At 38.2% G+C, this 24605-nt stretch overlaps 1 protein-coding gene across 1 annotated transcript in view; it reads right to left on the minus strand.

Annotated features, from left to right (window-relative positions):
- Positions 1–9658: 9658 nt before the first annotated feature.
- CDH6 (cadherin 6) overlaps positions 9659–24605 on the minus strand; it is a 56528-nt gene continuing 41581 nt past the window's right edge. Inside the window, exons 7-11 of the mRNA XM_082622614.1 lie at positions 20020–20156; positions 17355–17476; positions 16177–16294; positions 15792–16043; positions 9659–10757 (exon numbers count right to left, since the gene is read on the minus strand). Coding sequence (XP_082478740.1) covers positions 10267–10757; positions 15792–16043; positions 16177–16294; positions 17355–17476; positions 20020–20156 — 1120 coding nt within the window. The 3' untranslated portion in view covers positions 9659–10266. The remainder of the gene's footprint in view (positions 10758–15791; positions 16044–16176; positions 16295–17354; positions 17477–20019; positions 20157–24605) is intronic.

Consider the following 24605-nt stretch of genomic DNA (forward strand, 5'->3'; position numbering starts at 1 on the left):
TTCAGTTTGAAGCAGTGACATTCTAAGGCAACTTTTGAGTTCTTTCTGAATCTCTGCCAAAGCCATAAGTCAGGAAAGAAACAGGTGTCTTTCTTAAGCTTTTGATCCTGACCTTCTGAGAATGAGAAATGACAATAACATAAAAAAGCATTTCTGATCAATAAACTTCAGCTTCCCCATTTTGCAATAGGTGGGAGGACAGACAGGGAGGGTTAAGAGAATTATCATATTTTTTCTGGAATCCATCTACTCCTCCTAGCAGGTTGGCTTTAAGCTTTGACTATGCCTCGTCTTTCTCCTGACCCCCACTCTTGAAGTTAATTTGGCCCCTTAGAATTTAGCTATAATATCAGTGAAAGGGTGTGGAAAGAAACCCTAAATGACTAAAGTTGAGCCTCTGTTGCTCACAGGAATCAAGGTTCAAAACAGAAATGAAGTTCAGTTGTAGAAAAATATGGAAAGTACATTACTTTTAGTTTGTAAACAAAGATCTGTAGCTACTGCTCTGGCACATGGATACCACCTAACTGGGCAGTTGGGTTTTCCAAGGATATAACAGACACTGGGCTGTTGGTGTGGGTGCTTGGATTCAATGGATGCTCCTGGCTAGAGCAAGTCTCCTTTGTTCCTCCAAACTCATGAAATCTGAATTGCGACAGGAAGTCCTAATTCTTTTCCTTCTCTCCCATCTCTTGAAGGGCATGGTTACCCTACAGAGGGCTTACCACGATTTGATGGTGTGAAATATCAATACTGTCAAGATGATTATTATATAAACAACTAGAGTTTTTGCAGTCTGGGGTGGAATTTTATGTTTCTCAGGAATATTTTTCCTTGGGAACGCTGTTTCAGTGGTATGTTATAATAGGAATCAGTTGGATGATTGGTGTTTATAGGCAGAATTTTGCTTTTCAGTCTCTTTTTTCCTTCACGGAGCATTTGGACTGATGTTATGGAGAGGAATGTGTTTTTTTGTTTGTTTTTGTTTTTGTTTTTTTGCGGTACGCGGGCCTCTCACTGTTGTGGCTTCTCCCGTTGCGGAGCACAGGCTCCGGTCGCGCAGGCTCAGCGGCCATGGCTCATGGGCCCAGCCGCTCCGCCGCATGTGGGATCCTCCTGGACCGGGGCACGAACCCGTGTCCCCTGCATCGGCAGGCGGGCTCTCAACTACTGCGCCACCAGGGAAGCCCGAGAGGGATGTCTTTAAGTTTGCAGCCATCAGTGGAGTCCAACCTCATCTGAATTTATATAAAGGAAAAAAGAATCCTTTTTTTCTGCCAATAAATATTTATCTCAGATGGATGGGATTGGACTATGTGTACAAAGGGGGAAATGGGGGATTCAGTGGCAGGATTGCAGAGCCTGAGTTAAAAGAATTGAGTTTAATCCTAATTCCTGTGATGGGACCTAGGGACAAATAGCCACTTTGTTTGTGAAATGGGAGTGATACAGCCTAGTGTACAGGGCATTTGTGAGAGTTACATTAAGTCATGTATAGGCTAGTTATTTCTAAAGTGCTGCATAAAAGTAAGGCATTATTATCAGGCAGCTAAGCAAAGTTAAAAGCTTTAATAGAACCTATCCTTTACTGACTATAAGGACACATTTTCTTATCAATGTGCAAATAAGACATATTCACCATTAAAAGTTAAGTTTTTGAGACTAAATGGCTCAGGAAGCAATAAAGATGATCTAATCTGTCAAGGGAGACATTTAAAAAAAGGAATAAGTATATTATAGACAAGTAGGAGACAATCTACTCCTTCTAAAGAACCATATCTATTCATAGCATATTTAGAAAAGTATTGAATTCAGGAATATAAGACCCAGAAAAGTGATCTAAAGAGTCAGGGTGTCATTCTGTACAAAATGTTTAGTCAGGTAAACTAAGATTAATAACAGGAGATTAAATCAGGGCAGTCTTGAGGGAAGACACCCTGCACAGAGCAGGGTGTGTGTCTGTCTTTTTACGCCTGTATCCCTATCACCTTGATCAGTGCCCGGCCCATAGTAAATTCTCAAATGGTTTTTGCAGAATGAATATAAAGGATCATGAGTATCACTATGGAGAGATGCAACAACAAGGCTGAAATTTACATCTGAATTGTTGAAAGAGATTCAGGCTTGTTGGTTCAGATTTATGAAATAAAGATGAGAGCTAATTATAATGACAGGCTGAGCCTTTTAGCTTCCTTAATTGTTCCAAATGTTTGATAACCTCAAGACCAGAATGCTCTCCCCAAATGTCAGTGGCCAGTAGTCAACAAAATTTAGAATGAAAAAAAAAGCAAGTCTTTTACAAGAGGACTTAACCTCTAAGGTTTGGGATGGCAAATAGGTCAACATTGTTCTATTGTTGACGGCTGCTGGAGCGTTCCTGTTAGAGATGCTAAGGCTAGAAATCCATGAGTCAATTCATCAGCAATGCCCACCATGGGTGTTAAGAGTCCAGGGATGGTAGACAAACAACTCTTACAAGGGTTTTCAACTTGGAGGTTGAATTTATAAATGATATTATTTTGGCTGCCCCTCATGGCTTGCAGGATATTAGTTCCCCAACCAGGGATTGAACCCAGGCCACAGCAGTGAAAACGCCAAGTCCCAACCACTGGACCGCCAAGGAATTCCCTATAAATGACTTCCTCCTTGCTCTTCTGATAACACACTCAAGATTCTTATGGGATATGGCTTATGATGGTGACTGAAATTGGGGCGGGGATTGGGAAAGATATTGCAAGATTGACAGAGACTGAACTTATATGTGGCAGATACATATACGTGTGCTGAACAGATTCACATGTTGCTCATCTTTCTACATCTCCCAGCCTCTGTCCAGTGCCTTTGGGGCCATATGATTGAGTTCTGGCCAATGAGATATGAGCAGAAGTTGCATAAGCCATGTGTAGGCCCTGACTTTAGGAAGAGCTCATATCATCATCCAGCTCACTCTGCTCCCCTGGCATGTTAGCCCTTGGAGGCAGCGAGCTGCGGATGGCATAGCTACAAGAGGGAGAAAGGCCCACAACAACCCTGACGTTCACAAGGGTGAGACATAAATTTTATAGAGATTTTGGATTTTGTCTACTGCAGCAGCTAGCGTGAATTACTAATAAATATCATTATGGGAAGTGGTTTGTTAAGGCGATGGGAAAGAGCTTAGCCCGTCTGAATGTTTGCAGGAATCTGCTTCCTGAACTGGGTCCTTGAGAAAGCACATTGCACTTCCTGCTTATGTTACTATTAGGTCAGGGAGGTTTCCTAGATCCTGCAGACTGTGCTTGCCTTGGGGTGGCCCAGAGCTGGGGATGGGGTAGCGGGGTAGGAAGGGCTTAGCTCTGGTGCACCGTGCATACTAGTGTACAATGTACATATCCTTCAAAAAGTATATTTCTGGTAGCATCATTCATTTCCATCGTTTTCTGTTTCCCACCAAGTTAACTTTAAGCCAAACGGCAAAAAATGAAAACACAAAGCAATAAGAAAAAGCAGCTGCTATGGCAGTGGTGATCCTCTGTGTTCTGGTGACGTGTGACTTTTCCAAACCTAGTCCCCTTCACGGAACCTCAGCTGAGATCAATGGCATTGTTTAAACATCTCTCTCTTTTCTCTCCTTTTCCTGCTATTGTCTCAATCCCACTAATTCCTAAACCTCCCACACCCTCCTCTACCTGGGCAGAAAGAGTTTCTCCATCCTATGAAGTCCTATGAACATTTTCATGTATATCTCTCTGAAAACATCCCATGTCACCTTCTGGTAGGTACTCCAGTTATGAGTTTATGGCAGCCCTTCCTCATGGAGAGGCATCTGGAGAGAAGGGAAAAATATATCTGGCTTATTGTTGAATATTCCACAGCACACAGTGGAGTGCCTACTGTGTACTGAACAAATGAATGAATAAATAAAAATCTCCGTAGCAAAGCAATGAATTCAATTCTCCCAGCTAAAAACATGGGAAACTGCCTCTGTAGAAATAGGAGGCAGCTTAAAAAAGAGCAAGTGGGTAAAATATTATAGCTCTGAATATGCTGAAAACATTTTATTTACTCATAGTATCAAAATGCTGGAAGGATTTTATTCTTATTCCCCTTTGGACTAACCCTTTTTCTTTTTCCTTTTTATTTATTTATTTATTTATTTTGTGGTATGCGGGCCTCTCACTGTTGTGGCCTCTCCCGTTGTGGAGCACAGGCTCCGGACGTGCAGGTTCAGCGGCCATGGCTCACGGGCCCAGCCGCTCCGCGGCATGTGGGATCTTCCCGGACCAGGGCACGAACCCATGTCCCCTGCATCGGTAGGCGGCCTCTCAACCACTGCGCCACCAGGGAAGCCCCCCTTTTTCTTTTTTAAATTAGAGATCCATAGACAATTGCTTTTATGGGAGGGAAATAAAGGATAGAGATTTGGGATGGGCAAAAATATAGAACTGTCCTTTTTTATCTAAAGCAATTACCATGAGGATAAACAGCTTTCTTAATACAGCAATTCCATAAATAACAGTAGAATTCTTGACGTCCCAGTGGTAAGAAGTCTGCAGGGCCATGCCAATGATATATATTGCTGGTTGGGAGAAACTCTTGTTTACAAGCTAATTATTGTATAACAAGTTGGCTTTAGCTAGCTGTCTGAGAGGTTAAAACAGCAGATTTGGAAAGATAAAGTGGGTATCAGTATGTACATTTTAAAGATCTCTGATTACAAACAACAGTTTGAGAGAACTGAAAAAAAAACAAGTTAGAAAAAAACCAGTTTATTAAGTAATATCATATAAATAACTTGTTACAAAAATTGATTTGCAAAAGGCATATTTACTCTTTGTGAGAAATCACTTTTTAAATTGCATTCTTTTCAAATTTTTACGTCTAAGAAAACAAAGAAAAATCAAAGAAGCCATTTCAAGGAGAGTGTATTTGCCATTTGACTACAACAAAAGGCTCGGCCACACTGAGCTAAAAGGTAATTGTCTCAACCCCATTCTTCTAATACAGAAAACTTTCTCATGTAAACTGTGAACTTATGAAAATCTCCCTAGCTAGAAATGTGGATGAAAGCTGAGCAGTGATTGTTTCCATCAGGTGTTCTTGTTGCCAAAGACATGAGCGATACCGAGAAAAACCATATGAACTGAACACTCCAGTCAGTAGATCTTCGAAGGTGGTATCAGCTTCAATTTATACTTGGGAGTATTTTTAATTAAAAACAATCAATACCAAAAAGCTTTTATTTTGGGGGTTTAAAATCACAAATCACAGCAGGAGAATGCCAAGTTGCCTTAGCTTGGTGCTACTGAAGATGCCCATAGCAATTATTTTAAGTCCTATTCTTATGCAGTTTACTTTCAAAGCAATGAAAATAATCACAAACAAAATAGTACAGTGGTTTTGAATCGCTCCTATGTTTCTCCCGAGCAGATCAGTTTTACGTTTGCTACACAGCATTCCTCCTGAATGCCTAGTAATTCTATACATATGATTCCTTAATAAACACTAAACTAATAGATCATAGAAAACTAAAAGCTTATAGCAGGTGCCTCTAGACATATTTACATAAATAGCATAGTCTTGCAAGAAAGACCAAGATCTCATTATAGTGGAATGCTTTTTCCACAACGCTGGGTCCATGCCTCATTTGTCAGATTAACCCCCTTTGAGGAGAAATTTGAGTTTGTGGTCCATGTGTTTTTAAAAAGAGGGAATTAAGCAACTTGTAAAAGCTCTTTTGAAATTAATCTAATAACCCAGTGGCTCTTCGGCTAAGTGCCTGGTCCTGTTTGAAATACAGTGGGTAATAGGCTTTGTTTCCATTTGACCTCCTTTCAGCACTTTCATCTGCTGGCTCTGTCGGGCAAATGTTCCCCCCAAATTAAAAAATGAAAATGCATCATAAATAAGGTATTACCAAATGGGGAGTAGATTAAAGATTGTTTCAGCAATGCTTAAATTAAATTGACAATGCAGAGACCATAAACTTGTGGCTTTAAAAATGAACTATTTCTTTATTAACTTAACAAGTGTGTGAGTCAATGTATTGCTCTGCACAGAAAATATGGTCAGGGTCTGATATTTTTTAGTAGAAAATTATCCCTTTAGAAAATTATTCCATAAAGATGCCAAAGGGAGATTAAAAATGCTGCAACCGTAAGAATCAGTGAACTTTTAAGGAGATGATACTGTAATTTTGTATTCTCTACAAAAGAAAGCTGCAGTCAGACCTCAGGAAATAGTTCATTTTCCTGAAGATGCACACACGAAGTCTTAATCTTTCCACTCTTATAATCTGATAAAGGAGGCTGGGTTGTAGTGGTAATAGTAGACTGCTTGGATTTTTAATCTCCTGTCACAATTCAAAAAAGATTTCCTCTAGACAAAAAAATAATAATAATAATAATAATAAAATTACACTAAAATGATCCTTTTCAGAGGATACCTTTCAAAATAGTGGAGATCATGAGTTTTTAGTGTTCTTCCAAAGTAATTACACCACTTCAACACTAGTGACTATGAAAAAATAATTTATTTGGTGGTTTGTTCTGTCCCTGGGGAAAATAAATTTAGCTGTACCTGCTTTAAATATTTAGTTTGTGCCCAGGAATCAAGTTTCTTCTTTCCTTTCAACTGCATACTTTTTTAATGGTCCTCAAGTATATAGAATTGAGGAATGCCCAATTCGTAGTTTATACATGATTATCTCCAATGAAATACCCATTTCAAGACAAAGCATTTGGTATAAGGTATTGCTCAGCAAATCAGAACACCTAAAATGTATGTATTACTTAAATGTTTAAATTTAAAAATTACTTAAAAATGAAACTAATGAAAACACTCTGAAGTTAATTTGGATCCATAAAATTTGGATGCTTCTAAGACAGAGATTCAACTTATAAGAACTTTTTGTATAACTTTTTGGGAGCTGAAAATGAACACTAAACCAAAATTTTTATACTGAGTTAGAATATAACACCAGGTGTTATTCCATCTGAAAATGGAGTTGATTTGTTTCCAAACCTCCCTATATGCACCTGAACTGTAAAGCTAAGAAAGCTCTTACAAAAACATATATTTTCTGGGCCCAAGTCCCCTCTCTTATGGCTCTATGAAACCATTTTTGATTCTCCCTCATTTGATTTAGTTTTTTATTTGGGAATGAATGTTTTCCAGGCCTTTCAGAAGAAAGTGCCATGAAGTGAAGGGGCTTTAAACCTTATGCACTATAGCTTAATGTTTTTAAAATTTCAGCTTATTCTAGGGAACATCTCAGTGATGAAGAAACTTTCCCCTTTGAATAGAGGGCAAAAAAAAAAAAAAAAAGTGAGAAGGGCCTCAAAGTCCTTGAAACAACCCACAAAGGCAATATCCCTATATTTAATGAATTTTAGTTTCTCAGTGATTAAAGCAAATATTAAAACAACTTTACCTCTTCTCAATTTCCTTCTTTCTCATCACAAACATCTAATATCAGGACAGAGACAATGTGAAAACTGAGCTGAAAACTAATGTTTTCTCCAGTAATCATTCATGTCAACCCAGGCTCTTGACCTGATGTCTTGGTGGAAGGAAGTGAGACCAGCACATAATGATGGAACTATGGCTCTTATTGTTTCCACGACATCAGGCAGCTTTAATTTTAGGAAAATATTACTCAGTCTTGACATTTATAGGACCCTAGTGCAAAATATTCAGCTCGAATCTATCCAATTTCGTAGAGATTCACTTCATCATCAGCTTTTGTGGTAAGAGACTTAACAGTTATTTACTTAGTCATATTAACCTGCTTTTGGTATAACTGTCCCATCTTCCGGGTGGAATAAGATAACTTCCAATTACACCTCAGAAATTCCACTACAGAACTTCTTACTTTCACTTAGGAGGAGAGCGTAAACCTTACCCTTAAACATGGAAGTTGCTGGCGTCAACCCACACACATTCCAATTAATGCCAAAATTTCAAAAGGAAGACTTCTGATGATACCATTCTTTTTACAGGACTATCTTTCTTGATATACTTTATTACATGACATGAAATATAAGGATAGAGAGCTCTTAAATTTTACAGTAAGTTGTGTGATTAAGGTGCTGTTCTATTGCTATAAATAACTAGTTCTTATTAATTAACTTTACTAAGCTATCTTTTTTTCAACACTTACCTGTGACTATGATATATATCGATTCATTACAGTGAAGCCCTCCTGTAGTATTTTGTCTGCGTTCCCGTGTGTGTGTTATGTCTGTGTGTGTGTGAAGAACTAGAAAAGAAAACCTTGTAAGCAGGAAACAGCCCAACCATGAAATACTTGTTAGTATACAGGGAAGTCCATCCATTCAGGAAACACAAGGAATGATATGGTTGTAAAAATTTTTCACTCTCATTGGGTAACCCAAAAGACTATATTTCTCTTATTGTAAAGGTGCTGTCTTTACTTCCTGGGTAATAAACCTATTTAGAACTTAACTACTAAACAACAGTGTGTTTCCAAATAGAAAGTATGTGCTGATAGGACATTATCCCCAAATGGAAGTGGCACTAAGATTATCTGTAGAAAATTAACATTAATTGAAAATAAATCCCTAAGACTAATAATTGAAGTCAGCATATTCTTAAGTACATATTATATACATACAGAGCCTGTTTTTTTCAAAGTTTTCAAAACAAGGATGTTTCATTACAGTACTTTGGAAATTTCTGATGACTGCACAATGTAAGAGTCTAATGACAAAAATCATTAGAACAGCATATGAAATAAATGATTTGAACCTGCCAAAAGGATTAGTTCAGTTCAGTTGGGTCCTCTGGATGATAACTATGATGCTAATTGCATAATTAGAGAAATAATGGATTCGATGGATTGTACATTACTTTTCTGTTGCAGTTTGAGACCATTACTTTATCATTATTTCAAAGACAAGGATAGCAGGATTGCCGTGGAAACAAAGTTAAAAACAATGAAAAAATTTTAATGCTTTTGAAAGTCAGCTATCATTTTAATTACAATCTTAAACACCCTTGTTGAAGGGAATCCAAGTTTTCCCTTTGTAAGTGTCTTCCAAACATGTAATATGTAGGTTTTCACCATGATTTCAATGTTCATCTATATGTACCATGTTATATAAATATACGGATATTTCCGAACGTGAAGGACAGGGTGTCAAGTTCAAGTGTGACTGGCTCTTACCTCCCCATTAGACTCTGAGAGAGGGATCTGAGTTTTATTTAATCTACCTTCACTAATGCAACTTAAGTGTATAAGAAGTATCTGAAGAATATGAATTACTGTACTTCACACTGCTACTTTCAAGTATATTAGAATAATACTGACAATTACAGACAAGGAGTTAAACTTTGTCTCAGAAAAGTTCCTTCAAGAACTTTTTAAACAATTTAGACTTATTTGTAATTAGCCTACTGATGGCTGAAATAATTTCAAGTGATCCCTGATACATTTGGTGGCCCAAACTTTAAAATATGCTAAATATTTCCTTTGTTAACATTTATTAGCTATTTTTCTTTTCCCTTTATATGGTGCAAGGGCAAACTTTTGTATGTCTAATATATAACAAATTATGAGTCAGTGACAAGGAATGAGGTCTTATTAAGATTTTTTTTTTTTTGGTTATCTTTGAATGTTACCATTTAATTGGCATCATTTCCTAAAGAAGAAGGCGAATCTCAAAACATTGGTGGATCTGATGTTTTGAATAGTTATTGGTGCCAGAAAAAGATCATGAAGGGTAAACAGGACTGGCAAATATCATTTTAAATTCTTTGTGACAGAAATACACACCCATATATAGTTCATGATCTCCTTGTGAGCTGATATACCAGGAACAGTGGTTCCTCCTTCATTTCTTTAACTAAAACTATATTTTTATAAGGTATAATCCCTTATCCCCATTAGCATGTGAAATGTACAGAGCAGTCAGCTGACCTTGAGTCAATGCAATGTAGTAAGAGACCAGGCCAGTGAAATTGAGCACGTTCCAAACCTGCACTAACAGAACAGGGGAGAAGATTACTCCCCATCCTCTCCTCCAGCACGGTGCCTGTTGGGCTGACATGGTTACCTGGATGCACTAAAAAATAAACATTTGCCTCTCAGAAGCTCATAAAAGTGTACTAGAAAAAAAGTCTCTAACATTGGATCCGAACGGACTGCAGCCATTGACTTTTGGAACGGGTAGAACAGAGAACCCTTCACGGAGAGGTGGATAAATAGAAAGAAATAGCCACTTCACATGTTTCAGTGTCGTACTGGAAAATGAAAAAGGCAACATATTAGGAGTCCTTGTCACTGTCCACCCCTCCGTACATATCTGCGAGCTTTTTGAACCGAGGCCCCCAGTCACTAAGGTAATCGTAGTCCTGGTCTCCATCCGTGGTCACCGACTCCAGCGAGCTCAGGGAATCGGCCACCGAACCGGTACCCTCGTAGGCGAAGGTGGCCAAGGAGTCGTAGGGCGGGGCAGTGGGGTCCGTGTCATTTTCCTTTAACCTTTGGTTAATGAAATCTCGGACGTCGGTGTTATCACAAGCTGCTGGAGTCCGTCGGGGTAGAAAAAGGGCTTCGGGCACAATGTCCCTGCGTAATTTGCTGTCCTCTATGGCTTCGGGATTTCTCAGGGTGCCGATATCAAAGGCCTGGGTGTCCTCCTCTCCCCCACCTTCGTCGTTGTAACTGACAATGTTGTCTCTGATGTCCTCTTTGGAAATGATCAAAGGTTCTTTTTTCCGCTGTCGCCTGAGAGCTGCAAACAACACCACTGTCACTGGAAGCAGAAACAAAACAGCGAGGGAAGGGAAAGTTAATTTGCCGACCAATGAACGTCAGGAAGAAACACTGCTCCAAAGCGAAGTTTTCAAAGTTTTCGAGGAAACTACTCGAGACTCAACTTTTGCTTCCTTAAGGTTGCACGTGCCTCCACGCATGATCAAACCACGACCCTCTCCCACCCCCAAATCGAGTAACTATTTGAAAGAAAGTTAGGATTTAAGTAGTGGATAAAACACCTTCATGTTTTGTCAGTAGTTCCTTGTTGCTTTAAAATGGCAGACTAGTTTCAAGGTAAGGAAAAGAATAATAATAATAAAAAAGAGCTCAAACACAGTGAGAGTACTGCAATAAGAGTGAAAATTATGCTGAGCACCTGAAATGCTCTGAAACTGTTTATAAGCACAAGGCTGGCACCTTCGGGGATGTGTTGAAGGGTTTGCATAACTCCACTTCTAAAATAACTTTGGCACTGATGCCTTCTTTTTTTTCCCGAGAAAAGTATAAAGTTAGTTTAAAACCCAAAGTAGAGACGTGGATGTTTGGATACCTTTCTTACATATAAGTACAGGTAATACCTGCAGAGACCCAGATACAATTCAGTTAAGCCATTTTGGACTTCAAGATCAGCCAGTTTGAAGGGGGCAGGTAATAGTGCACATGCCAGATTATCTGTGTTTAGGCTAAACAAAATAAACACATTTAAGTGGGAACTTAAAAAATCTCTCAGAGTTTCATGTTCCGTAAGTTTGTTGACCGGAATGTTTGTTCTTTTGATTTTTCCTAATTCGGATTAGAGGCAAAGCAAGAACTGTGTTTAAATAGCTCCTGGTGTTTCTTCATAGCTGGTTGGGTAGAAAACAGCTGGCTACTGTAAAGAGACACATCCACGAATGAACACATGGATGAGAAAGTGAAAACATACTGACAGCTTAGAGAGGAAACTGCTATCCAGGGCAGAAAATGCATTGTTAACCTGGGGTTGTCCATGGGAGATTAGTACCAGTAACTTCTCTTTACTCTCATCCATAACATGGTCCAGTTTTTATGAGCCATGCAAATTGAATTATCACAATAAGAATTACAGAATAATGGGTTTTGGTGGATGTGTATATCTATCTCTATATTAATGGATATAGGCACACCCAGGTGTCTATATATTTAACATTTCAGATGTTAATAGTGTTACTAATTGGTGATCTATCGAGATAGTTCTATGTGCCAAGCGCTGTGCTAAGTGCTTTACATACCGAATCGAATTTAATTATCATAATAGTCTTACAAAGTAGGTACCGTCATTATAACTCCATTTTACATAAGAGGAAATTGAGGTTTAGAGATGTCTCTCGTAAGAACAATTGAAATCTAGGTCAGTCAGACTAAAAAGCCTGTACTCTTAATTACCCTGCTTTGAAGCATGTTTGGATTGCAGACTATTTCTAAAGGATATGCAATTTTGCTGTTTTCAAGCATGCGGTTGTGTAACGGTAGACATTCTCTTTTGCTGCCAGAGAGTATCCTGATGCCTCATTTATCCCTTTTATTCAGGGTATTTATTTATTTGTTCATTCAATAAATATATATTTAGTGCCAACTCTGTGCCAGGTATAGTTCTAAGCATTATCAATGAAAAAAAAAAGAGATCAAGAGCCTGTCTGAAAAAGGGAGGCAGGAGTGGTGGGGGGGGGGCGGATAGAGACAGAAAAAAACAGTGTATGTAATAAATAAGGAAATTATTATAAGGTGATAAGTGCAATGGAAACAAGTAGAGCAGAGTAGGGAGGGTGGGAAGGACTTCCGTGTACGTCTGAGGGGCTGTATATATTTTCTGGGGGGAGACTGCGTCATTGAGGAAGTAACATCTGAGCAAAGAGACGAGGAGTTATCCAAGGAACTGTCTGGAGAAGAAGGCAGAGCTAGGAGGAAGGCCACGGGGTGGGGGTGTGCCTGCAGCGTGTGAGGTGCCGGGGAGACGGGCGGAGTAGGAAGGGCCATGTCAAGTGGGGCTGTGGGTGCTTTGTACGCCTTCACTTTACCCAGGGGGTCCAGGTGGGTGGAAAATTGCATGGCTTTGGGTGGAGGGATGCTCTTAATCTACTTTTTATGCTGGTACCCAGTGTGATGCGGATTTGCAAAACAGAGGGTTGTAAGTAAGGACAGCCTTTGGGATAGAGAATAGGATCAAGCTAACTGTCGCTCAAAGAAATACATTCTGATGGACACAGGTTCATTCCAACATTTAAGGCGAGATAGCAGGCATTTATCACTTCCTGATTTTTCCCCAGCTTAAGGTGCCTATATCTTGTCTTTTACTCCTGTGCACTCCTGAAAGTGCAATTGTCTAGAAGACAGAGGGTGCATTCAGTAATTTAAAGGCATTTGTGCACTGCCTAATTCTCCTACTGTTACAACTGCCTATATCTTTTCTTATTGGCCCGATGCATATCTGAACAGAATTTCTTGAGGGTGTAACTGTCTAAAAGGAAGATCTTTTTCAAAGCTAACTTTTATCAACCAAAAATGTGAGTTCTAAGCACATGGAACAAAAACACTCTGGGAAAGTAAAATGCTGTCTTCTCTGTAACTGAGCCTTTCCCTTTTCTCTACCACCTTGAGGCCAGAGGACAGCAGTGAGATATTCGGGGCCAGGGTGCTTGGACAAATTTGTGTTCAAATCCCGTCATAAAACTGGAAGGTAGCAAGGCATCTGAGATCAGCAGATCTAGGTTCACTTAAACGATCCGACCTTTCTAATTCAGTTTCCTTCTCTGTAAAAGAGAAGCAATAACACAGTGCCCAGTGTGCAAGTTATTATGCCAACTCTAAAGCACCAAAGAAGCACGAGATGTAGTAGTTGTTTTTAACTGTTGCTTTATTGACAAAAACAACAGATGCCACATGATCCACTTTCTTGATGGCAGATTTCCTCCTATATCAATGTGGCTTTCCTTCTCTTACCAACTCTCAGGTTTGCTGCCACTTTCTTCAATGGTCTCATTTTTAGTTCGAGCTCTCTTTCAGCCTGAAAGTTACACTGCATTCTATAAGTTCATGGAGAAACTAGAGTACAGTGTGGAAGCACCAGGGGTCGGCAGGGTAAAGACCTGCGTTTGGAACTTAGCTCTACCACCTGTTAGCTGTGTAACTTGGCTTCACACCCTGGGGCCTCAGTTTTCATATGTAAGATGCAGGTAAATACAGACTAGATGGTTCTGAGGATTCAGTGAGAAAGACATTTGTAAAGCGTCTTGCCCAGTGTCTAGCCCATGCTGTGAGCCTAGTAAAGATTAGATCCCATTTTTCTCCTTTTTAATTAGGTACAGTATTCCAAAGAGACTAGACAAGATGTGGGAAACACTGAGGCAAATTAGAAGTAATGAGGAGACAGTGAAGTCACTGGAGGGAAAAGATGAAAAGAGAGGACCTAGGGAGCTGGTTAGAAGGAAACTAAGGGGGAGGACAAAGTGGGTAGATGATGAGGGAAGGGAAGCATGACCTCTATGAGGCGAAGGCTGGCTCTTCCTCCATAGACCACGAGTCCATGGAATTCTACCTGAGTACTGCATGCCAGTCTAGCCCTTCTAAAAATAACCTTTTTTTTTTTTTAATGCGGTACACGGGCCTCTCACTGTTGTGGCCTCTCCCGTTGCGGAGCAGAGGCTCCGGATGAGCAGGCTCAGCGGCCATGGCTCACGGGCCCATCCGCTCCGTGGCATGTGGGATCCTCCCGGACCAGGGCACGAGCCCGTGTTCCCTGCATCGGCAGGCGGACTCTCAACCACTGCGCTACCAGGGAAGCCCATATAACCTCTTTTTTTATCAAAAAGAATATTCATATCTTTCTCTTGGAAAACAATTTTTACAGACTCACACCATTGGAACACTGATTTGTCTTTGCATACTGTCAGTTTTTATTTACCCTCATATCTTAAAATACTTGCCCCAAACCTTAGCTGACAAAGAGAATCACAGTTCTTTAGCCGAGTTTCAAGACTCTTATAATTAGCAGAGTTGATCTGGAATGTGAAACTCTTGAACAGGGATCCCTAGGCTTTCTCTTCTTGGAGAAATGGAGGTTTTCCTTTCCTCTTTTCGAAGTCACTATATTGTCATTTTTTAAAAAGGAGTTTTTCTCCTTCTGTGCAATCCAGGTTAGCTCTGGCTTACTTTTTCCCCCCATGGTGTAGGCAAGCTCCTCAAATCTTAACTTTTTTTTTCGAAGGGCTGCATTAGCTAACGTTTGATTTCTTAGTTCACAACAGTCAAGGGACTTTGGAGCATTTTGAGCTCAACTTGTGCACTTAATTAGTTGGTTGGGGGTAAAAATTTCCTTTGAATCACCGTTAGATCTTGATTTTCACTTTTCATTCATTTCTTTTAGGTCAAAGATTTATTTCCTTAGTCACAAAGTTATTTATTATTGAGAGTCTGAGAAATAATAGGCATCATGTATGTGGCAATCAGAGAGCAATTCTAAGAAGGTAGTTATTTAAGTGGGTGGATCCAAATAAGTTTTTTGAGTTAAAGAAAATTTCACCACTATTTATTCTCCTGTATGAGAAAAAAAAAAGTCATCACATTTCTCTTTCCACTTTCCCATTGATCTTTAAAATTTACCTTTGTAGAAATGGCCTTCATCACATACCCCATGTCCAATGACTTTTGTTCTTTGAAAATTTAACATTTGTCAGGTTAAATATTAAACAACAAATGAAATGGAAAGGGCATATTTATATTGCCCTCAAATCCCCCTGTGATTCATTCCCATTCTGATAGAAAAGAGATTCTTTTGGTGGAATGACTCCCTGGGTAGGGAAAGACATGGGCAAGTTTCACAGCTGTTCATTCTCCAAAGCCATTTTCAAGCAAAAACTAGTTCATGGGTGAACAACATAAGATTCTCAGCACATAACTCTACTCACCTAGATCAGGCTGTATGCCTTAATGGGGGAGGCGGATAAATCTAGAGAGCCACAGTAACAGTGTGTGCCCCTCAGCATGGGGAGATAGGATGCAGGGAGAAGCAGTTTACCTAGTAGGGTCACGATGCACAGCAGGATGGCAACCAAAGCCCCCGTGCTCAGTCCCGTGGGGTGGACGAGGGCCTCCGCATGGCAGGACTGCATGTTCCCTTGGTGGTCACATGCACAGACCCGGACAGTCACTGTCCCAGTGCTGCTTTGGACTGGGTAGTCATTGTCTGATATGACCACAGGCAGGAGGTAAGTGCTCATCTCGTGTCTATTATAGCCATTTTTCCGAGTTAAGATTCCCGCTGTGTTGTCTGGAACCAGAAAGCAAAGTGGTGAATGGAAGTGGAAACCATGTTATATATTGGATCAATTGTGATGGGAGTAGACAGATAATAGATGCAGATATAGATATATAGACAGACAAGGCAACTTGGGCTCATTTACCTTTGTTGTCTTGAATGGTAAAGTTTGAGCCACTGGCTGCTTCTGGGGCCAAAGAGAATGAGAATTGGTGCCCGCTGTAAGGGTCGTCCTTGTCAATGGCTCGTAGGGTCTGAATCAACTAAAATTGAAACCATAAAGCTGCCATCAAGTTTTGCTAACTCAAAAGTGTTTCTTACAGTTTTGCAGTAAATGGCTTGATCAAATGATTTCTAATTTTACTTTTAAAATGATAGCCTCTAGAAAATTTACAATGAATCCACTGTATGCAAAGTACTAATAGGCCGGAAATAGAGCCAGGGACAATACTTTGTTGTGGAGCTGTCCTGTGCACTGTAGCATTTTTAGCAGCAAGCCTGGTCTCCTCCTTTCAAACCAGCAGTACCCTCTTCCTTGTGACAATCAGAAATGTCCCCAGACATTGCCAAATGTCCCCTGGGGGGCAATATCACCTGGGTTGAGAAACATGGCCCTAGAGTGATACCAAGCTATAAAATATCACAATGATCTATGACAATATTGCAACTTAAGTAAATGGAGGCACTCTTTGGACAGCCTGCTTAGAAATGCAATCTTGGCATATACACAAGCCATCAACCAGCAAAAAAAGCTAGTTTGAATATAAAACACACAACTTCAGCTTCTCATTTTAACATGCATTTTAACAGTGCAATTCTATTTTGACAAACTGTAACATAGTTTTTATTTCACTGGCAGAAAAGACTGATTTCAGGTGGGGACAAATGTGTAAAACAGTAAAACATTCATGAATTTGTACTGCTTGTACAGATGGGCAATGTAAGTAAGTGAAACTATGAATTATAGGCAATTGTAAAATATGTTCTAGCTTTTACTTTCCAGTATATATGGTAATTAAAAGTATCTGCTCACCAATAAAGATTTTTCCAATAAAGCTGTGACTAATCTATTTTATATCAAAAGTTAAGACTGATTTGGGATCAGCATCAGTCTTTGACACTGATGAACTTCCTGTTCTTAAAAACTGTTTGTTCTCTTAATGCAAGTTAAACATTCATCCTCGTTCTTATTTATAGTAATAATTTTGTTGGCATTTATTTCATAGATAATTCAAAACTTGCCCTCAGCTTTGTGTATCATCTGAATTATTAGAAGATCTAAATTAATCTGAGTTAATTAATTTAATTTCTTATGAAACTCACCTGATCTGCTTTTGCTTTTTCACAGACAAAGGTTTCATAGAATTCAGCAAATTCTGGAGGGTTGTCATTGACATCTAGAACTTTAATATACAGTGGTACTCGGCTGCTTTGCTTTGGATTATCTGCAAAATGCCAAAAAGAAAGGAAGAGGCATTTATATGTTGATGGCCAGTCCCCTTTAGATGATGGTTACTCACTCCTTTCTCATTCATACACAGATTCTCCAAGGCTCCTGTGAGTACCACAGTGCATTATGTATCATCATAGTCACAAAAAAGTAGAATTAGATTGTTTGGTACTTCTGGAGTTGGATACACCTGATGGAAATATCTAGGAGACAAAGCTACTTCTATTGGTACAGTGCAACTGTATAACAAACCCCAGAGTAACACAAAATAAAGACAAGCTCTCCAGGAAAGGAATTTTAGAAGCATATTTTAAAGGAAGCCAAGGAAGTAGGCAGATGGGAAAAATGTGGGCAGAAGGAAAAAGGATGGGATAATAATGATTGTTAATGGTCTTAGGTTTTTAGTTTGAGAGCTAGACATTGTGCTGAGCACTTTGTTATATTTTATTTAATCTTTATAAACTTCTGAGATAAATATAATTATTGCCCCCATACTATAGATGAGGAAACACATCATATTATAGATGAGACACAGAGAAGTTAGGTAAATTGTCCATATTCACAGAGATAGTAAAGACTGGAGCCTAGACTCAAACTTGGGTCTGTCTGACTCCAAAGCCTAGGCTGTTCATCTAGGATAATGATAGAGCAGAATCAGTGTTTGAAGACCTGAGATAAATGAAGTATTTTGGCTGTCATCTCTGATAATCTCCTGGGTAGTATGGAAGGCAGATTCCTGTTCTAAGAATCAGGAGCTGGAGTCTCTTACCTCAGGTCTCTTCACTCACTTCACTCATGTCTATTTGTTTGTTCACTTCATAAATATTTAATGAGCATCTAATATCTAACTAGCGCCAGCCACTATTCGGGGTGCTGGGACACATGGGGGACATAACAAAGATCCTGCTTCCTGGAGCATTGTTCTTATGGGGGTAGGCAAACTGTAAACACATAAATATATAATATGCCAGATGGCAAATGCTATGGAGAAATTAAACAGGTAAAAGGGACTGGAGAGGGATGAAGGTGCTGCTTTTTATGGGATGACCAGGATTGGCTTCTCTGATGAGATGCCATTTGCATAGAGATATGAATGAAGAGAAGGATTAAGCCATGTGAATATTTCTGGCTCTCGAGGTAGAGGAAATGGCAAGTGCAATGGCCCTGGAGTGGGAGAGAGTTGGTTTAACACAAGCTCTTGGCTCTTGGCATCAAAGGTAGTTAAGAAGTTTGGACAGTAAGATTCTTAGGTTCCTTTGCATCTAAAATTTTGCTGACATTATTCTTCCCAAGTTAGAGCTGCAGAAGATGAAGTTTTAAAAGATCTTTATCACTAGTACTTTCAAAGATATCATAGAAACATTAAATCTTAAAAACAGAAATTTTTAGGTACAAAGTTTAAAATACACATGAGATGACTACTTCAGTAAAAAATAAAATTTCATGATGTTATAAAAAATAATCTTTTCAGTGGGAAATAATTTTGTAATTTTAAAGCTTTAAGTATTCTGTCATTGGTATCCACATTAGTCCACATAAATTCTGAAAATCAAATTCCTACCTAACAAATTTATAACGAGGAGTTCTTATCACTATCAGAAAGAAATGCTTCATTTTGTCCACGTTGGTTGTTATTCTATTCAATATCTTTCAGTCACTTCAAATCTCATGAGTTATGTTGACAAAGAATATTACTGTATTATACCATTTGATATGGAGTATTTCACACTAGATACCCCACTGAGCTAAAAATGTTTGAACTTTTAAAATCAAAAACAAAAACTAAAAAATGAGCTATAATTTAGAAGCCTGTTTTCAAACATTTAAATGTTATTTTAAAGATCCTTTTTCTTTCATCTATTAGGTCTATACATTGTGTTTACATTATACAGTTTTCACTGTATATAACCATTTTATTTGAAGTATTCCTTTGGCCCTATTTTTCTCTGCCTTAAATTTCATGGGGACTGCCATAAAATTCATTCTAAACATTGTGTTGATTAGTATTAGTGATTAGTATTAGTCACTTTGGTGTACCATGAAAAAGTTACAATTTATATCTCTTAATTCTGTAACAATTTTGAAATAGACATTCTACAGAAAGCTAAAGGATGACTATCCAAAAGATTTCTAAACAATGCCTACATTTTAGAATATACTTGATCTCCACCCCCTTCTCCCAGCCACACACACACAACGTCTGTGAGCCCATTTCTTTTAGCTACTTCTGTAATGTTCTGATTTATAAGCTTTTTGGAATCAAATCCAACATGTACCAATTCAACCTAGGTTGACAGATGCATTCCTGTTGTATTGTTCCCAAACTGCAGAACTTCCACAGTTGCTTCTGTATTTAGGAACGAACCAACATGTGTCTAGAAGAAACATTAGTGCAAATCATTGCAGAGCTCTTTCCCTCAATAAGTATCGAGTGGGATCATCAATACATGGTGACGGGTTTCAGCCGCATTTCACTAGCCCTTGTGGAGATGCTCTCTCTGTCAATCAGGGACAGCAGTGGTAAAAGGGTGGACTTACTGATCTCTGTTGCTATTACTGTAATGTTGTGCCACAGCAATGTTTCTCGGTCAAGAAGTTTTGATGTAAAAATTGAACCATTTCCAGAATCGATGTTGAATATTCTGTCCATATCTGTGTGTCGATCAACAGAATACCTGATAATGCAGAGCAGAATTTAGAAAGGTTTTCTTTGATTTGCTATTCTCACATCCTAAAACGATTCCCAGAAAATCTTACATGAATTTTTTTCTACCTGTAGCACGTATTTTAATATCAGTAACTTAATATTAAGCAAAATATTCTGATAAATTATTTCTTTACAATTGAGGTCTTAATAGTACACCCACTAGACAAGTTGCATGATTTTGAATATCATTACTAAAGTTTCATTTTTAAGAAATGTAATTTAGATCAAGTTTATATAGTAATTGTTACATTTTAACTTACGTTTTTAGACATTTGATTAGGACTTTAATGTGTGTGTGTGTGTGTGTGTGTGCATAAGTACGGTTACTGGCTACTTTTCTATTATCCATTTTATTTAAAAATTTGTTATGTTGAAAAAGCAAAAGATGGTTAATGTGGCTGAGGTTAGTGAATCTGGAGAGGGAAATAGCAGATGAGCTTGTGGAGAGATTCACAGTCAGGACTGTAGAATGATGGGCTGGCTGTGGGGAGGAGTTGGAGTTTATTTGAACTTGATGTGGATCTTCCAATGGATTTTAAGCAGAGGAGTGTCACCATCTAACTCATGCTTAACAAAGATCACTGGCTGAATTTGGAGAATGGTTGGACAGTGCTGTCACAAATGATAGGAGTGAAGAACAGGATTTGGGGAAGATCATAAGTTCCAGTTTTGATATGTTGAGGCTGAGGTGCCTGAGGAAAGTTCAGGAAGCTCAAGATAAACATCCAGACTGACAATCTAGATTTCCTATTCAACACTCTAGGAATAGAATGGGGAAAAATGCAAAGAATGGAGTTGCTTAAAGGATGAACGGGAGAATGGAGACCCACAGGGACTAGAATAGTGTCCAGAGTAGAGTAGGAATTTGATAAATCTTTAAAAAGGAAAGTTTGTCTCCTTTTTTCAAAGAAAACCAAGAGGTGCTTTAGAAACCCAAACAGGACAAAGTCTTCAACGCTGAAATTGATGAAAGACTAGTAGATTTTGAGAAATGTTATCTTCTTTATAAATTTATTACTAGTGTCTGGAATAGTCATATGTAAGGGAAAAATACGTATACACCCTGTTTTATGGGGGGAGCATTAAAGAGAAAACTCAGAAGAAAGTTGATATGCGAAGGCCATTATGAACAAAAAATTGCCTATTTTAGCTGAATTCTCAAAATGAACATCATGATAGGAGATTTTAAAATGTCAACTCAGTAGAAATATATTTTAAGTAAATGTCCTACCTAGTCATACACATGTGGAAGTATTATGAATGCTTTTTAAAAAAAAACTCTTGTTACTAACTTGCAAATAGTGTACCATGTTCCAAGATTCTATTTCAATTAACTATTTTGTTTTAAAGTACTACTAGTGAATTATAATAAACAATGTTATCTGAATAAAATCTATTTTTGTCATCTAGCAGGTGTCTAAAATACATATATTCCATTATTGTAGGCTATTTAAACTTGATTTTAAAGAGAATTAATGAAGTTCACAATGGATACATATATGTCAAGATGGAATTTTAGTTTCAGTTTACATAAATCTAGTGTTTTATTATCAAAAGGGTTGAAACAGATGAAATAGCTACTGTTTTGCCATTTATGTCATGAATCAACATTCATTAAGAGTTTAGCTGATTGCATTGAACTTGCTTGATCACCTTTCTTCATTTCTGAGAATGATAAATATTTATAGGACATAATTACCAAAAAGGAAATCTCAGTATTCATAGCCTCTGAAAGGAATTTAATAATTTTCTACAAATATATATTTTTCTTTCATGAAAAATGTCAAGTTTAAGACATGACGCTTATTGCCTTTATAAGCTGTTAACAATTATACACAGCACTAATCTTTTCTTGCTCTTTGCCTCTTTTCTTCCTGCTATAGTTTTAAGTTTTACAAGTAATCGTATTTTCCAATCAAGCCTTGAAATAAAGGGTAAGGGGTGAGGAATTTTTACTTGAAGGTGGCTTTTGATTTTAAAGAGAGAGGACTGTTTAGGAAATACCATAATTGTATATTATTTTCTTTCCTTAATTGGGGATTTAAAAATTAATAGAAAACCTAAAATGTCTACATTGTTTAGGAAAGATATCTCATTTGAGGCACACAAGGCCTCATTTGTTTGTTGTTTTTCTTTCCAAAGTAATTTCTACTTATATCCAGAAATTTACTGTTCAGTCACATTAATAACTGATAAGGAAAAATGTAACCAATCTCATCATGATTATAGCAGATCATTCTGCTAGGTACCTCGTTTTTTCCCTAAAACTTTACTGTATTCTGTGATTCAATAATTTGTCTTCTCATGTATCCTGAAGAGAGATTTGTGGGTCAGGAAAAGAAAATGTGTTTGCATGTAAATTTTTCATAATAAGTATTCAGAGTGACATTTTATAAGACTTCCATGGAAATCAAAGGACATTTGTGATATGAAGTTGTTGGAAGAAAGTTATTTTATGTGATTAAAGAATTAAAGATTTGTGCTTACATAATGATAAAGCATTGTTTGGGGGAAGAATTCTCCAGTATTAATTGTGCACCTAACATTGTGTCTAGCACTTACTTGTGCAATATTTATGTCTTGCATAACTGAAAACTATGTGTGGTTGTAATTTCCGAATATAAGAATCAGTTTATCCTATAAAAAAACCCACTGGAATATGCATCTATATACCAATATATCTATGTGCATTTTTATCCTTAAAGCTATATCTATATATGAAATCCATATGTACCAAGGGAAGGCTGGCAGAAAAAAACTTTAAAATTAGCTGACAGCCAACCTAACCTGACAAGCTAACTACTTCCTGTAATAAAACATAAAATAAATGCAATGGGTAAAAGTGGTATTTGGTATAAAAAGTAAAACAGACATAAAAATGAAGCCTACCTTCCCAGAAGACATTATCGCTTTCAATTAAAAGCATGTTGACTGATCAAAGAGGTAACCGAAGCTCATATTTATAAACTTCCAGCATTAGCACTTTTAAATTGGTCTTGATGTTGACCTGCTAAGATTTTTGTCTTATGCAGTAGAACGAACTCTGCACGTTGGGAAAGTACTTAAGATTATTTGTGTTGTAGGGTCAGAGGCCGTCATTCATTTTCCTTATTAATAATGTTAAATGTATACGGAGGAACACTTGACCCATGGGGCTCTCATGTGGCTGCTTTGGGTTGCCCATCATCCAATTTAAGGAGTCTACAAGTATTCCAGTAGAATGATAAGACAACAGAGTCTATTTTCCCAAAGATTTAAAATTAGTCCCTGAAAATAAGCCAGGCATTTTTGAGTCTTAGATGTGGGACTTGCCATGAGGTTTCATTTGAACTCAATGGCTAAAAAGTTGAACTCAAGGGCTCAATGGCTAAAAAGTTGGAAAACGACTGCCTTAGAGCGTCAAACTCTTTCACCTGCAATAATACTCTTCATGCAGCAGCCAATGTGGTCCTCTTAGAGAGTAGCTTTGGATTACTTAACTTTTCTACCCAAAGCTCTCCAGCGGCTTCCTACCTCAATCAGAATAAAATCCAGTGGTTACCAGCGCCTACAAACCCCAGTAGGCCCTGCTTCACTCACCACCTACCAAACCTCCCTGTCACCTCATACCATGCCACTCCCCACCTGCGTCCCTCTCTCACCTGCGGAGGCCTCTACTCCTACCTGCCAAGCAAGCTCTGATAGCAGACCTTACCCTTGCTTTCCCCTCTTGTTGGCATGTTCCTCCCCCAGAGAGCAGTGTGGTTCATCCCTTCATTTCATTCAAATCTTTACTCAGATGATTTCCAACAAGGCCAAGCCTGACCACACTATCTAAAATAGCACCCCAGATACCCTTTGTTTTCTATACTCTGTCTTATTTTACTGCTTACACTTTAGTTTCACCTGACATAGCATATATTTATCATTTGCTTATTTCTGTTTTCCCCAATTAGAATGTATGCTCCATGAGATCAGGACTTGGTACTGTTCTCTGTCATATCTCTAGTGCCTAGAACATGCCTGGCACACAGCAAGTGCCCTGATCAGAATAGATCTGTAGACTCACTGGTACAGCTTCTCAGTCTGCTTACTTTCTTCATGAGGAATAATTTACACAATAATATTCTGGTTTAGCACTTTTCTCATCTAGTCAACTAAGCTACTGGTAAAGGCTCAAAGTTGTTGACTCCAGTGCTTTCATGATAAGATTCTAGAATACTTAAGCAGTGGTGGTCTCAAAGGGCAATGAGTCTTTCTTACAACATGATTTACAACAAAGGTGTAAGGAAAGTACAGGGAAAATAGAGCTTGCTTACATAGTATATATTTGGATTCAGCTCTATTAATTTAATTTCCCCAGGATTTCACAGATGTATATCATGAAACAGTGCTTGTTTTTATCCATGTCTGCAACAGAAAAAAATTATGCATCCAA

This window comes from Mesoplodon mirus (assembly GCF_964341445.2).
Source record: "Mesoplodon mirus genome assembly, chromosome: 5".
NCBI classification, from domain to species: Eukaryota; Metazoa; Chordata; class Mammalia; order Artiodactyla; family Ziphiidae; genus Mesoplodon; species Mesoplodon mirus.